Consider the following 12,536-nt stretch of genomic DNA (forward strand, 5'->3'; position numbering starts at 1 on the left):
TAAAAGGGAATGCACCTGCCACAGAGGCGGGGGGGGCGGGGGGGGCGGGGGAGGGATACTGGGAACATTGGTGGGGGAGAATGGGCACTGGTGGACGGATGGGTACTTCATCATTATATGACTGAAATGTAAGCATGAAATTTTATAAGTCTGTAACTGTAACTCACAATGATTCACTAAATAAATAAAAGAAAAAGAGAAAAATGAGATTAATGAGATTTACTTTACCAAACAGTAAACACTTCATAGTACTAGTGAAATTAAGACAATATTGATTGTCTAACTAGAGTAATTAAAGTCATCACTCTAGCTAGACAGGCACTCCCTCAAGGAGAAATATGCAAAATCCAAAATCTAGTTCACAGACATTTACACAACCAAGAAAAGGTGTCTTTTCAGCAAATGGTGCTCACCATAGAAAGTTCTCATATTCTAAGAACACATTTAAAAGTGGAGCCATAGCACAGTTGCAGGGCTTTTTGCTTTGCACTCGGCTGACCTGGGTTCGATTGCTCTGTCCCTCTCGCAGAGCCCAGCAAGCTATCGAGTAGCTATCGAGAGTAGCTATCGAGAGTAGCTCTGCATGGCAGAGCCTGGCAAGCTCCCCGTGGTGTATTCGATATGCCAAAAACAGTAACAACAAGTCTCACAATGGAGACGTTACTGGTGCCCGCTTGAGTAAATCGATGAACAACAGGACAACAGTGATGATGAAATTCAAATTAAATTTATACATATTTAAAAATACACACAACTGGTGGAGGGAAGTGGACACCGGAGAGACTGGTGTTAGAACACTGTAAGCACACCTGAAAAACTTTGTAAATCAGTGTCCTAGTTAAGAAGTACATATTATGATAGAAGGTGTAGAAAATGATGTGAGGTACTGTCTTTATGCCCAGGCTTTAGGGATTATTTCAGATGGACAAGAAACATTGCCCATTACAGAACACTGATAAACCATTCCTAATTAAGTTCAAGAGACACCACCAAGAAGCTGAAAAGCAAAAGGTAGGAGAAAAACATTGTTTTATAAGACCAACAGAGAAAACCATCAGACAAAACAAAGGGCTAGAATACACAACTGAACACTGAATGATTAATGTCACTGAGGAGTCTAATCTCATAATGACTAAAGGAAAGCAAATAAAAAGAACAACGAGATATTACCCAACAAACTGATAAGCCGACTACAGGCAATGATGCAGTTAAATGGTACGTTTTTGTATTAAGAAATATCCATTAACCTAGAAGTTTGATGAAAACACGGAAGGTCACCTCTGATACAGTAGAGTTCTTTTTTTTTTTTTGCTTTTTGGGTCACAGCCAGCGATGCTCAGGGGTTACTCCTGGCTCTGCACTCAGGAATTACTCCTGACAGTGCTCAGGGGACCATATGGGATGCCGGGGATCGAACCCGGGTCGGCCTCGTGCAAGGCAAAAGCCCTACCCGCTGATACAGTAGAGTTCTTAAAACAAAAATTAAAAGCACATAAAACAAGGGACTGATAAATTCTCTATAGTCATACACAATCAGCAACGAAAGGTATCTTGTACTTATTATTTTATATACATGAAGCACATACACACAGCAGCTTTAGGCAGAATTTGAGATAACTTCACTGTATCATGCAATATGTAATTTGGTTGGTGACCAATAGCTATAATATAAGCTAAAATAAGAAAAAATAAATACCTCTAAATAATCCCACAAGCTCTACTTTGAAACTGGGAAGAAGCAGAGTAGGGCAGGGAGAAAGACTGGCATTCTGGAGGGAGGATCAAGTATTTCAGAGTATCTGCAAATAATCTCACTACTACTTTTAAGTCTATAATAAAACACACATATAGCAAAACATTAAAAGGTAGACATAATTTCTGATCAGCCTGCTATCTAGATGTGAATGGGCAATAATAAATGCTTCTGAAGTGAGATAGCCTAAGTAATTTAAACATAGCTCCTTAATTCTTACCTATGATAACACCCTCCTATATGACCAGGACCACCACCTAAATTATGTTAGGTTTAAATAACATAAAATTACAAAATACAGAGATTAAGCAGTGAGTCACCATATTTCTCTTGAATACATATCTGTTATATCTGATAGAATTTAATGAACTCTACTCAGTCCATATGTATGGCAAACTGATTTTGTGTTTCAGCGCTCAGGAGGTCCTCGGCTCCCCTGGTCAGTCAGGCCAGCAATTCGAGGCTCAGGCTAGCGGCTGTGGTGCTGCTCAGGCCCCGAGGTGGGGAGTGCCTGGGCCACCCCGGGGTGCTCACAGGGACAGAGAGGTGCTAGAGACCCAGCTGGGGTACCTGGATGCAAAGTACGTTTGCCCCTATTATCTCTCCTGCCCCCCAAGCAGACTCTTTGCTTTCCGCTTACTATCCTGTCACTGTCATCCCATTGCGTATCGATCTGTTTGAGCGGGCACCAGTAATGTCTCCATTGTGAGATTTGTTGTTATGGTTTTTGGCATATCGAATATGCCACGAGTAGTTTGCCAGGCTCTGCCAATTGGGTGAGATACTCTTGGTAGCTTGCCAGGCTCCGTGAGAGGGGTGGAGGAATCAAACCTGGGTCGACTGCGACTCAGGCAAAACCCTACCCACTGTGCTATGTAATAAAAACACATACAGCAGCCTTTCCTTTTATATTCTTTTCCTGATGTGAAGTTAAGAGTAATCAAACACTTCAAAATCCTCCCAAATCTATGCTTCTAAATCAGCATTTCAAAATGTGTTCACTCGCACTATATACCCCCACACAAAAACATAAACTCAAAGAAACCCACCACTATGCAACATTCTTCTCAGCAGTCATCAAAGAAAGCTAATACACCCTCCTAGTTACATTAAAATGGGAGGCTCCGAAGTGACCAGGATGTACTGAGATGAAGCAGCTCCACAGACAATGGCCATAATACACCCTGAGAGCCACCTGCAGAAGTGAGTCTGCTGAGGGACGGGGCAGCAGAGAATGATACCTCATGAGAGACATGAAGGGGCAAGGACTTTCTGGTGCAGAAACAGAGGATGCCCAGATTACTATTAGTGATAGCACAGAGGGTAGGGCGTTTGCCTTACATGCGGCAGACCCGGGTTTGATTTCTCCACCCCTCTCGGAGAGCCTGGCAAGCTCCCCGTGGCGCATTCGATACGCCAAAAACAGTAACAACAATTCTCACAATGGAGATGTTACTGGTGCCTGCTCGAGCAAATCGATGAGCAACAAGATGACAGTGACAGTGATACAGTGATACTGTTGTTATTAAGAATTGAGAATCATGGTACCAAAATTGTAAAGTTGAATAGTCATGTATAATTAAACTGAAAGAGAATGGTGGAAATTTGAACCCCTGACATCAAAGGTGAAAGTGAAAGGTGAAATTCAAAGCCCCAGCCCATCATGGAACTCTGTAATATCTGTCATCTCCAGGGAACTCTGGAGTAGGGATGGTATTTGAAAGTAGAATTAAGTTGAAAGAGTAGAGGCTTAGGGCCAGAGAATAGAGGGTATAGCCTTGCACACAGCCAACTCAGGTTCAATCTCAGCACTGCACATGGTTCCCTGAGGACTGCAGGGTGTGGTCCTAAATACAACTGCGACCCCCCCAATAAAACCCCACAAAGTGTACAGAATGAAGGTAATCAATCCTATTTAAAAGCACATATGAGAGAATTAAACGGATAACAGAAATTAGTCTTGTTTGACTCACCAACATAGAACGAGCAGTTGGAATGCAGTAAACTTTCAGTCCATAAGCGACAAAGTTCACTTTCAGTCAGAGCTTCAACTCCATAACAAGCTTGATACTCCACTTTTGGTAATACGTAAACTGGAAATTGCTGCAATAGAAGGTTATGCCTTTTCAAAGCTCAATTTACTGTTAATAGCAAATATATTTGCCTAGATTGCTCTAACACTTTGAAAATGATTTACAGTCATCTTATTTCATCTTCTCAAACTCGGTGGGATTCAGACAGAAAGATGAATACGTTTGGGCCTCATGGATAGAGAACCCTTGGTAGGGGGGCAGAGGAGATTGGATTAAGAGATCCTGAACCAAACACCTCTTCACCCAACACCAAAAATCAGTCCTAAAATTCAGCCCATCACCAATCCTATGCACATATTTTACCTGTTGGGAAATGTGACCGACATCAGAATCTGGAGGAGAGAATGTATAATTCCTTACTGCACAATGTTCCAAAGCTTGATGCATGTATAAGTTATCGACTATGCATTAGTTATTCTCAACTAGGCAAAAAGCACTCAAGCTTCTGTCCAAACATCAGTCACATTGTCTCAGGTTAAAATAGCAGAGATTCTTGTTCTCATCATCCAGTGAAAGAGGACCGAAGTCCACGATCTGTGGAAGGCATTATCTGCATACATATAAAGGCTTGGAGCCTGACAGCAAGAACCCCTTCAGAGATCTCGGTCGGGACTGTAACAGAATGGCCATGTCCATTTCTTGTCCAGCAGGAGGGATGGAAGGAAGCACAGAGCCACATGGTCACAGAACGCACTTGTGCTTGTGCGAGCTCCCTTCTGACCAAGCAAACTCCACCCTTCACTGCCCCTCCAGAGGCTGCCCTGACTTAGGGAATGCGATGCAAGATGACAGTCATATTTCTGAAATCAAACAAGGCTACAGGCACTACTTAATACTCTTGAAAACACTTCAGAATTCTTGATTTTCACAAAATGGGAAATTCAGTGGTCTTGGCACAATGATGGTAGTAAACAGAAATCTAGTAAAACTTCCACAAATATGTGGTTCATATGATTACTTCAAGAGTTATATAACTATTATAAAGCTTTGTTGTTGTTTTGGGGCGACACCTGGAAGCGCTCTGGGAACACTGTGGTGTTAGGGACTGAACCCCAGACCCTCTCATGCAAAGCTTACTATGCTCAGACAATTACGTTCTCTCTCCCATGAGAACAGACGAGCTGCTGAAATCTCCAATGTGCACATGAATACACTGGTTATCTTCTTAAAATGCACAATCTCGGGTAAAGAACTGGTTTTGCATTTTGAATAACTGGCATTCTTAGGATCAAACTTTTAAGTACTAAGACCCTCTGGAGAGTCATATCCGATTAACAGAAATCAAGTGCTTGTTTTTGGGCACACCTTGCTGTGCTCAGGACTTACTTCTGGTGGTGTAAGATCACCAGGGATGACGCCCAGGTCGGCTGCATGCAATGCAAGCACCCTACCTGCTCTGCTATCTCTCTGGACCCAGTTATTTCCAAGTTTCTTAACATTAAAATTTCTTTTCTGAGAAAAATATTTGGGGGGATTTTCCTTGATAGTCTCACCATATGTATAAAAGCAAACCCTAAATCTGGTTTTTATTTCTCTATGTATTCTACTGCCACCTCCAGGAAGCCAGAGGAAAGAAAACTCCCAACAGCTCCCAAGAAAGTTGGCTGAGATAATATCAAATTATTCATATTTACTTGGTTACTGTATCTGACTGCAGAACTGTCACAGATTTTTGTCGACATTCTGAAAAAGCAAAAAGTAGAGCAGTCATTATATGAAGTTTTTAAAGACACAAGTGCCGAATTGCTGGAGGTGGAGAGCAGCCTCCACAAGCAAACAGAAATCACGAATATGTGGTGAGATATGGAAAAAACTCAAACAGAAATCCCCTTAAATTCAGGGGTCAGAAAGACAATCCTGGGTTAAAGCATTTGCCATGCACATGGCTGACTCCGAATGGGTCCCCAGTGCCCCTTATGTCCCCACCTGGACTGACCCGACTACAGAGCCAGGAGTAAGCCCCGACTCTGGATGGGTTTGACCTCTGGCACCCCATATGGTCCCCCAATTTGCCAGGAGTGATCCTTGAGCACAGAGGCAGGAGTAAGCCTTGAGCACTGGTGGGTGTGCTCCCTCTATGTCCCCGCCAAAAAAATCATCCTGGCACTCTTCACTCTTTCATTTAACTGAATACTGTTGTTTTCCCTCCCCTGCCCTTATTTAAAATATTTTCAGTATTTTACCTTAAATAAAGCCAACAAACTCAATCTGGAAATAGTACTGCAACAGTGATCAAGAATAAAAGTAAATTTCAAAATAATGGAATGTTAAATATGTGCTGATTACTATGTCATCGAGTCCCAAATTCCCAAACAACTTACTCTTCTGATTTTCTTTCTTTTTTTGGAACGTGGTCTGGTCTCTATCCTCTGGACACTGCATCGCACAAGCAACAACATGTCCTGCAGGCTGAATAACTTGTAAACAAAATTTCCTTCCTGAGGAGCTACATATTCCGAAGTATCTTCAACATAATCTTGAAGCTCATATGGCAATCCTTTAAACATAATTATATTTCAATTATTTTTTACCTTAAAATACATTTGCCCTTGATTCATCACAAGATAAAATCATTCAATTATTTATTCTTAAACACCCATCAATGCTACCTCCTTTGAGCTGGCCCTTTGGCATTTGTTTGCTGTCTACTTTGGCATTTGTTTGCTGTCAGTGGCAATGCATCAGGAGCTGCACCAAGCTTGCTTCCTTTTAACTATGAACCCTAGGCAAAGCAGCATCAGTGACACAGTTTATGAAGAGAGAGGAAACAAGAACTTTAAGAAAGTAATGTTATTCAAATTGAGGCAAAGCTGATTAAAATCTTCATTCTAAAATAAGAAAGCATAAAACAGTAGTCTCAAGCCAAGAGTAAAAACATTTGGACTAATAAATATTTAGGCTTGTTTCTTACATTTCCTCCCCACATTTGGTGAACTATCTGACCTAAGTTTAGCAGTCCTTATATCTGGACACACACAGGTTACAAGACCCATTTATCTATGAGTATATATGTAGAGAGAGGTTGTGTAAGTAGAAATACTGTAGGCTGAAAATTATCAATGACTACCTAAAAATTATAAAATGGGGATGGAGAGATAGTACAACAGGTAAGGCCTTTGCCTTGCACGCAACTGACCTGGGTCCCAGCCCCAGCATCCCATATGATCCCCCAAGCACCAGGAGTGATTTTCTGAGATGTATGAGTCTTGCTGGATGTACCCCTCCCCTACTTCCTGCACCAAAAATAAAATATAAAATGGAGCACAACAAAAACTGGATTCTTGGTGGTGGAATATGAGCACTGGTGAAGGGATGGGTATTCGAGCATTGTATAACTGAGATTTAAACCTGAAAACTTTGTAACTTTGTAACTTTCCACAATAAAAAATTAAAAAAAAAAAAAAAGAAAGAAAATGAGAAAGTAAAGAAGAAAATTAAGGACAAGAAACAGGCAACACAACCCATGTTGAAACGCTCTGATTTACTTACGTCCTTTTGGCTTCTGGAATGCAGAAGGCCAGGAAGCTTTTGGCCACCCTGAGGTGTCTGAAGGGGTACAGGGCTGCTCAGAAGGAGGCTGCTGAGAAGTCTCCAAATTCATTAAAGGCAATTCAGGTACTTTTCTGGATATTGGTTTCAAGAGTTCATCCTGCATTTTTAAGATTTCTCCAACTGGGTCAAATTTTTTATAAACTCGTTTGATAGGTTTTTTTAAAACACATGATTCCTCAGGACAAGTAGAGTCCGTCTGGTTTCCTACGGAAGACTGTGCTGCGGAAGAATTTGGACTCACCGATTTAGAATTTAAATTAGAGTCTGCATTGGGTGTCTTTCCATTGCTAGTGTTCTGACACTCTGTGTCAATGATTAAACAATCCTCATCTGTATCACTACTGCAAGCAACACCTTCAGGTTTCACCGTGTTCGATGTGAGGGTCTTTTCCTTTGAACTGTCTGCATGCTCTGGAATAGCGAGTCTCTCCGGGGCACAAGCCTGGTCAGCAAGCACATGGCTTTTGTTAGCATTTTCAGTTTCCATAGAGCTTTCTAACTGCGAGGGAGCAGAGGCTTTGGGATCACAATCCTGCACCAAACCAGAGGAGGCAAACCCTGGCCCGTCTTTCTCTTGACTCTCTTCAGAACCACCATCCACACCAGTCACCAGCTGTTTCTCCTTCTGCAGCTGCTCCAGCAAGATCTGAGACAAACGCCTAGAATTAGCAGAACCGTCTGGCGCACCTGGAGCCACAGCAGCGTGTGCTGTGGTGGGGGCCGGGGTAGCGTCTGCACTGCTGGGCGCCATGTTAGTGCATTTTGGGCTTGGCGACTGAGAAGGTTTGGTAGTGGTCACTCCAAAAGTCTCAAGTTCGGTGACATCATCATTAAAATCCAGATCCAAATTCTCAAGGGTCTCAATTTTTCGGCTCTCATTAACTTCATAAGACACCTTTAAAACAATTTTTTGGGGGTAAATCATTAGCAACAATTCCAGGTCACCTGTCTTCATGTCTCTACACACCACAATGTTACGTTAAATACCCAATAGAGTCTGATGGTTCTGAAAAAGGATCACTATCTTAACTAATAGTGGATAATTTATTTAATCCTACTTTACCATTGGAATAGTCATGAAACAGACATACTGTCAAGTTGTAATACAACCATACAGGAAATGGAGTATGCTTGTGACCCAAGTGGAATTTCCACTAATCCAGACGTACACAGAACCCCGGAGAAGAGAGGCTAGACAGGAAGAGAGTCTTTCCACACACGCCCACTCCATGTGATCTCCTGGTCTGGGACTCAGCAGATCAGGAGGAAAGCAACTATGCCTGTGGGGAAGAACTTCGCACTGCATCCTGGGATGCGCTACCGGCTCCTCCTGACTAACGACTCCCCAACCACTCAAGAAAAACAGCCCTCACCATGAAAGGAAGGAGAAACAGAGAGGAAGTGACTTTACTGCATTCTGGAACATGAGACATTGAGGTGGTAGCATCTCATGCACCAGTTGGGTAATATACCAACAGTTTTAATTTATTCGATCATAAACCTTCCTCTCACCTCAATTTGGTAGAGCACTTCAAATAAAGGCACTGAAACTCTCATATATAACCTAACAGTTGGGGTCTGAGGAAGAGGAGTTTCAACAGCAATCACACAGTAAAAACAATCACCCCACGATGTCCTTTCCATCCTGACCTTCATTTCTTCATCTCTATAATACTAACAAAATAGGCCACTTTCTTAGAATTGCTTTAAGCATTAAATGAAAAACTGTTTATAGAAATTTTGATGGCAGTGCCTGGCACATAGGAAGAAGCTTCTCAAAACAATTATTGTTTTGCTAAAATAATGACCTAAAAGATTTAATAGGGAGAAAAAGAAGTTAAATTACATGTTGTTAACAGGAGACAATATTATACAAAAAGGTTACAAACAAAACAATGGGGACAGGAGTAGTGCAGTGACATGCCCGAAGCACAGTCTGCCTCCAGTGCTCCTCAGGTGGAGCACCCCTGTACCCTGGTCTTTGCTAGTATCCCAGACCCACTGCTCCGCTCCTTGGTTACGAGTTCTTGAATGAGCCCAAGGCAGAATGCTTTACGTATACACTGTCTAGTTCTCCAAGCTGTCTTTAGCAATGGGGAAGGCACAGATTAGGGGCTCTGCCATTACTGAAAAGTTTCGCTGTCACTTTTTGTCTCTCTTAAACCAACTTCATGTTTCTTCTGAAAACTGTGATTCCTGACATTCATATCCACCACTGTGAACTTTCAGTAGATAAAAAAGCATAAAAGAAAGGTGACTTTAGAAAAATTGTAAGTACTTCATAACCATATCATAAAGATATCGAGGCAACAGTAGAACATTAAGTATGAGAGCAAAGGGAGCATCCTTAAAGTACGTTTTTATAAACAGATAAAAAAATTTGGCTGTTAAAATTTTCTCATTTTATTAAAATTTCTATTTCTGTTTCATTCTTTCATTCCAGCCCTCTGTGTCAGGGCTTCCTCCCAGCTCTCTACTCAGAAGAGTTCCCTGGAGGGTGTGGGGGGACATGGGATACCGTTGATCAAACTGGGTTCAGCTGCATTCAAGGCAAGTGCCTTGCCCATTATACTATCCCCCTGGCCCCTTCTCACTTCTTTTTCTTGACCATGAATCTAAATTAGTCCTGTCTCCATCTCTCCTTAACTACTCACTGTCCTATACAGCACATATCACTAATTGTACGGATTTTGGGGGGCTAATGTGAGGGAAGACACACCCAGCAGTGCTTGAGGGTCCTGGCAGTCTCAGGGGCCAATGCTGTGCCACGGACTGAACCCAGGCCTCCTACATGCTGACATGGCTCACTGAGCCATCTCTCTGGTCCACTACTCACGTTTTTGCTACTATCTTATTATCTGCACTCACGTAAACACCAAAAGAAAATAAACGATTTTATTGACTGGAGCGATAGCACACAGCCGACCCACGTTCAATTTCTCTATCCCTCTCGGAGAGCCCGGCAAGCTACCAAGGGTATTCCACCCACACGGCAGAGCCTGGCAAGCTACCCGTGGCGTATTCGATATGCCAAAAACAGTAACAAGTCTCACAATGGAGACGCTATTGGTGCCCGCTTGAGCAAATCGATGAACAATGGGATGACAGTGCTACAGTGCTATTGCCTGCTGTATCAGTGCTCAGAACTTATCTGCTCAATAAACATCTGGGGAATAAAGTTTTGAAAAAACACAATGCCTGGCATTGAAAAAACATGGAACATGCTTAAAATATACAAAATGATAAGAGTTAATATCCACAGAGTGTTAAACACTGCTCTAGAAGCTTTTCATGTATTCATTTGTTACCCATGTTACTGAGAAGCAAACTAGAAGGTGAACTGTATAATATTCCTAAAATCACACAGCCATTAAGCATACTAATAAGAATGAACACTTTGACCAAATACCTTTTTGCATCAAACTCATCGGTTTCTTTTTATACATAAAAGTCCTAAACTATTCGACTAATCAAAGTCACTACCATGACTACCACCATCAGTGAGTTTTAGTGCACATATAGGCAGCATTTCACATCCACTATCTAAGGTAATTGTCAACTAACACTGTGAGTCTCTCTTATGAAAAGGAAGAAAGTGAAGCCGATGGGAGTAAAATTAGTTGTCCAAACTCGGTAGTAACCTGGTGTTTATTTTTAAGTTTCCATCTAGAGGTTCTATTTTTAACACACAGAGATTTCCAATAAAAATTAATGCTTCAAAAGAATAAACAGGTACATTCTCTAAAGAAAAAGAAGAAAGCATTACATACATCCAATTCAGATACATAATCTTCAGGTTTGTCCATAAATACAGCAGAGACTGGAACAGATGTGTTTTTGGACATCATGAATTTTAATGGAACTTCATGGAAGATCTGATTTCTCTCTCTCATTGTCATTTTCTTTCGTGGAAGTGGGGAATTAATATAAATAACTTTAACTGGTTTAGAACCTTAAAACAGAGGGAATGGTGATTAATTTTTATCATGTATCTTTTAAAAGAATGGCAGAAAAATCACTAGAGGACAGGATAGCACATGTACCATATTTTTGCCATCCTTGAACTATGTTTTTTTTTTTTTTTGGGGGGGGTCACACCCGGCAATGCACAGGGGTTAATCCTGGCTCATGCACTCAGGAATTACTCCTGGCGGTGCTTGGAGGACCATATGGGATACTGGGAGTCAAACCCGGGTCGGCCTACCCGGGTCGGCAAACGCCCTACCCACTATGTTATTGCTCCAGCCCTGAACTATGGTATTTTTAACAATCCTTAAAGATATAAAGACAAATCAGAATATTCTTTTGGATGCCTGTACAAGGCTGAGCTGTCCAAGGCACCTCAGAGGGAAAAAGGTCAGCCCAGGACCTGCTGAAACAGAACTCTGGCAGCCCCAAACTCCCACACTCCACAACTGCTGCCATGCTCCTGGCCAGAACCCACTGCTTGGAACGAGCCTCAGACAGAAATTAACCTGCTGAGAAACTCTGGTATGCAGATTTTGTGGCTGAAATCTCCAGGCTTCCATGCAGTCAGGAAGGGCTACCTCCTCCCATTTCCCTGTACTTCCAGAAACCCCAGCAGCCATGCACACACCCCAAAGCTGACGCCCAGTTAAAACTGTAACTCCACCTCTATCACCGTTAAAAATTTTGGACTTCCTGAAGCTTTCTCGGCCATGCAACATCTCAGTCTTTACAATACTGATAAACTACTAATAGCACACTAGACTGAATGGATTTAACATAGGAGACCATTCTCGATTAACAAAATATAAACACAGAAAGCATCACCTGTAACAACTTTTTAGTAATCTCTTTCAAGGACCTAATGGCACCAGGATGATATACAACAATCTTCACTCACTTTCTTCTAAGGAAATATTTTTTGATCATTCTCTCAGTGAATTATTGAAAACAAGCAATAAAAAATAAATTACTAAGGGCCTCCTATAGGGACAGGCTTAAGAGGTGGCTGAGAAAATTGGAAACAATGGTTGAGGGAAGGTGTAATGTAGGGATTGTGTTGGAATACTTCATGCCTATAATAAATCATCATGAACAAGTTTATAAACCACAGTGTTGACATAAAGTGTAAGGGGGAAATTGGAAAATATAAATAAATTAAATAAATAGGC

The 12,536-nt window shown here is 41.7% G+C and overlaps 1 protein-coding gene across 5 annotated transcripts in view; it reads right to left on the reverse strand.

Moving 5' to 3' along the window:
* The window catches only part of ICE2 (interactor of little elongation complex ELL subunit 2), a 58,983-nt gene that overhangs the window by 21,792 nt on the left and 24,655 nt on the right, over positions 1 to 12,536 (reverse strand). For all 5 annotated transcript variants that reach the window (XM_055118286.1, XM_055118285.1, XM_004602631.2 and 2 more), the window contains 4 exons: positions 11,169 to 11,350; positions 7,336 to 8,293; positions 6,168 to 6,343; positions 3,727 to 3,856 (listed from right to left, as the gene is read on the reverse strand). In XM_055118286.1, the coding sequence (XP_054974261.1) occupies positions 3,727 to 3,856; positions 6,168 to 6,343; positions 7,336 to 8,293; positions 11,169 to 11,350 (1,446 nt within the window). The remainder of the gene's footprint in view (positions 1 to 3,726; positions 3,857 to 6,167; positions 6,344 to 7,335; positions 8,294 to 11,168; positions 11,351 to 12,536) is intronic.

This window comes from Sorex araneus, chromosome 10 (assembly GCF_027595985.1).
Source record: "Sorex araneus isolate mSorAra2 chromosome 10, mSorAra2.pri, whole genome shotgun sequence".
Lineage (NCBI taxonomy): Eukaryota > Metazoa > Chordata > Mammalia > Eulipotyphla > Soricidae > Sorex > Sorex araneus.